Genomic DNA, 3,696 nt, shown 5'->3' with positions numbered 1-3,696 from the left:
ATTTGACACAACATTTTTCCGTAACACAGTTGACAAAATAATGAATCAAATGTTAATATTCATTAACCTATTTAAAAATTCGTTAGAGCTTAAGCTTGCCAAACAATTAATTTAGCACATTAAGGGGATATATTATTCAATCACCTAATTTATTTATCAAAAAAGAATACTGATTTTCTGACTTTTTGGCTGACATGAAATGTACCCCTAAATATAGAATGACTCAACCCGGAATGACAGCTCAAACGATGCAGAGTTGGATAGAATTAATCACGTGCTGAAGAGCTGACGCACCATTTAATGTATTATATTATTACATTTTTTTTTCCCTTGCAGAAATATATGATACATTGTTACATCACTAATGAACACCAGCAATAACAATGATTGAATTAACCAATCAGTCAATGATCTGTTTATTCACAACAAATTAGTGAACAAAGCAGATTTGTGTTATGTGTCAATGTATTTAAATATAGCTTTATATCTGTGATTGATTGGGTGTTCTGACAAGGTCTAATTCGGTTTTTGAACTATTATGGTAAAACATGTATTTTATCTGGCAATATGTAATTTGTCTGGAAACAGCTGCTACAAACCAATAGGTTTTCTTGCTGACCGTGTGCCATTTTAGTAAAATATTTGATGGGCTGTTGAATATATAAAATTTTTGTTATGGACAATTCATTGTTTATATTTTACTGCCCTTGTAACAGAAATCTAATTTGAATGCAACATTTGCATGTATATTAAAAAAAATTTAATAAAATCATAACAAAATAATACGTTTGATTAGCATCCAATCTTAGTTTTAGCTTTCCTGTGCTGTTAACATGGTAGATTGCCCACAGAAAACACTTTTGGGGTTAAAAGGACAAAACCTGTGGGTCCCGGACTAGTGCATCTACTTACATACTAAACAATTATAATGCATCATTATTCTGTTGATAATCTATCGATCTACTGGCTATTTTAAGATAGCAGATGTATTTTAAGTATTTTAGGATCATCTGAGTACAGAAGCATAGTTATCAGCAAATATATTAAAAAATAAATAAATAAACAGGATGATTTTCTCATTTCTAATTAAGATGCAGGATGCTATTTTATATGATATTTTATGTGAGGGTCCATGCTCACCTGTAAAGACCATTTGTGGAGTGCATGACCTCAAAATATTTATTGGTATATACCTTCCGGATAACCATAAGTTTAAATAAATATATCACAGCTAAGTCCCAAAGTCGACAAAGGTAATGAAAAAGAAAAAAAAAATACCTCAAGTATTTCAAATACACATTAGGTGGCTCACTTTACCTGAATTCAGCCTATAGCAAAGCATTGCTTCACAATGTAACTGCCAAAATTGACCCAGTTTAGTTGCTGCAATAATATGTCGTCCTTGTGGTTGTCTGGATATTTTTGCTGGAGAAAAGCTGCAACACATTTTTTTGAGAAACACTTCCCTTCAAATTATTTACTTGAAATGGACACTGAGATAGTAATGTTAGGTAATGATGATAATTAACATCTTCAACATTTTTATTTTACAGATAATTAAAACAGGTGATTTAATATTTTTTCATCAATCATGCTAACTTAAAATTATTCAATAAATAATATTGCATTTTTTAAATGTACATTTTTATTTAAGTTAATTTCAATTGTATCACAATCTCATGCACTTCTAGGGCTTTATGGCTGGGGAAAAAAATCTTAATTTCAGATTGTTGAAGAAAAATCATGCAACATGATTTTTTAGAAGAAAAGCATGTTGCATTATACTTAGGTGATTATAAGAAAAGATGAAGATTCAAATTATTAGTACATCGCTTGTGAAGTTTTCATTCACAGACTTTAAACCTTTCATATGGCTTTATGTATAAAAGTACTATTTCAGATCGTTAACAGCGCCACGTATACATCAGAAAATACAATGTATGGTTTAAAAATAGTGCTGGATAAATTAACCATTTATTTGATCTAGCTACACAAACATTCTTGATTAAATCATTTTATGAGCTGGTTACAGAAAATGACTTGTTAAGATAAATACACAACTTTCTTTAAAAACTACGTGTTACAGTATAACATGTTTCTATGGCCAATCAATGTATATTCTCTTCACATCTATTCTTCATTTTAAGTGACCTTGCCTATGTTTTTCAATCAACAGAAATGATTATATATTAAATATAACATCATAGAAATTCAGTAGTTTGTTTTATTATGATTGGGTTCATTGGAAAAAGATTAGTTAAGGAGACATAATCAGTCAAGAATTCTTAACTAGTATATTTGTTTAGATTTTCTGCTACGACAAATAGGCTGATTTTGTTGTCTTTTTAGTAGTAATCATGGAATATAAGAAAGAGAAGACGCTAGTTCAGAGAACTCAACACCACTTTGGTTTGTTTTGTATCTACAGTCCTGTACAGTCCACCCTGCAGGAAGCCAGTTTACTCAGAGGCATCAGTAATGACACACACAGGCTGGGAATAGGCACTCTGGATGTAGTCGTTTTTGGCAGACACGATGATGCAGTAAAGTGTTGCATGCTCTAGCTCAGTAACTGTAGCAATCTCAGTCCTGTACACGGACACAACCTCCATCAGCTGTTCTTCGCTGTCCTCATATACAATCAGAGTGTAGGACTCCGCCCCTGTCACCCGAGACCACTCCACCTGTAGTGACTGTCCTGTCACAACAACCTTCACCTCAGGGACGGCCAGCTCTACTGCAGAGGCAACAGAATTTGATTCAAACAACTTCAATCTGCTATCTATCTTAGGCTGGCCACACACTAGACGATTTTCAAATCTTAAAGGGTTAGTTCACCCCAAAAATGAAAATTATGTCATTAATTACTCGCCCTCATGTCGTTTCAAACCCGTAAGACCTTTGTTCATCTTCGGAACACAAATTAAGATATTTTTGATGAAATTCGAGAGCTCTCTGCCCCTGCATAGACCGCAAGACAACTGAAATGTTCCCAGGTCCAGAAACGTAGTAAGACATCGGTAAAACAGTCCATGTGACATCTGTGGCTCAACTTCAGTTTTGCGAAGCTACGAGAATACTTTTTGAGCGCAAAGAAAACAAAAATAACAATTTATTTAACAATTGTCCTCCGAGTTACGTCTTCCGCGATTTTGGAGAGCGCGTAATCGACGTAATCAGCATTGTTTACGTTCGGGGGAGAAAGCGTGCGCATGAACGTAATCGGCGTAATCAGCGTTGTTTACGTTCGGGGGAGAAAGCGTGCGCATGAACGTAATCGGCGTAATCAGCGTTGTTTACGTTCGGGGGAGAAAGCGTGCGCATGAACGTAATCGGCGTAATCAGCGTTGTTTACATTCGGGGGAGAAAGCGTGCGCATGAACGTAATCGGCGTAATCGGCGTTGTTTACGTTCGGGGGAGAAAGCGTGCGCATGAACGTAATCGGCGTAATCAGCGTTGTTTACGTTCGGGGGAGAAAGGGTGCGCATGAATGTAATCGGCGTAATCAGCGTTGTTTATGCTTAGCGGAAAGCGTGCGTATGCACTGTGATACTCTCTAAAATGACGGAAGACGTAACTCAGGGGAGAAGAATTGTTGAATAAATTGTTATTTTTGTTTTCTTTGCGCTCAAAAAGTATTCTCGTAGCTTCGCAAAACTGAAGTTGAGCCACTGATGTCACATGGACTGTTTTAC

General features: G+C 35.4%; 1 protein-coding gene across 1 annotated transcript in view; it reads right to left on the bottom strand.

The window, feature by feature from the left end:
• Positions 1–1,627: 1,627 nt before the first annotated feature.
• LOC107718002 (serine-rich adhesin for platelets-like) overlaps positions 1,628–3,696 on the bottom strand; it is a 52,742-nt gene continuing 50,673 nt past the window's right edge. The window contains exon 58 of the mRNA XM_016524917.1: positions 1,628–2,734. Coding sequence (XP_016380403.1) covers positions 2,460–2,734 — 275 coding nt within the window. The 3' untranslated portion in view covers positions 1,628–2,459. The remainder of the gene's footprint in view (positions 2,735–3,696) is intronic.

This window comes from Sinocyclocheilus rhinocerous, unplaced genomic scaffold, assembly GCF_001515625.1.
Source record: "Sinocyclocheilus rhinocerous isolate Xijiao unplaced genomic scaffold, SAMN03320098_v1.1 scaffold843, whole genome shotgun sequence".
NCBI classification, from domain to species: Eukaryota; Metazoa; Chordata; class Actinopteri; order Cypriniformes; family Cyprinidae; genus Sinocyclocheilus; species Sinocyclocheilus rhinocerous.
This window is presented reverse-complemented; position numbering and strand designations above follow the sequence as displayed.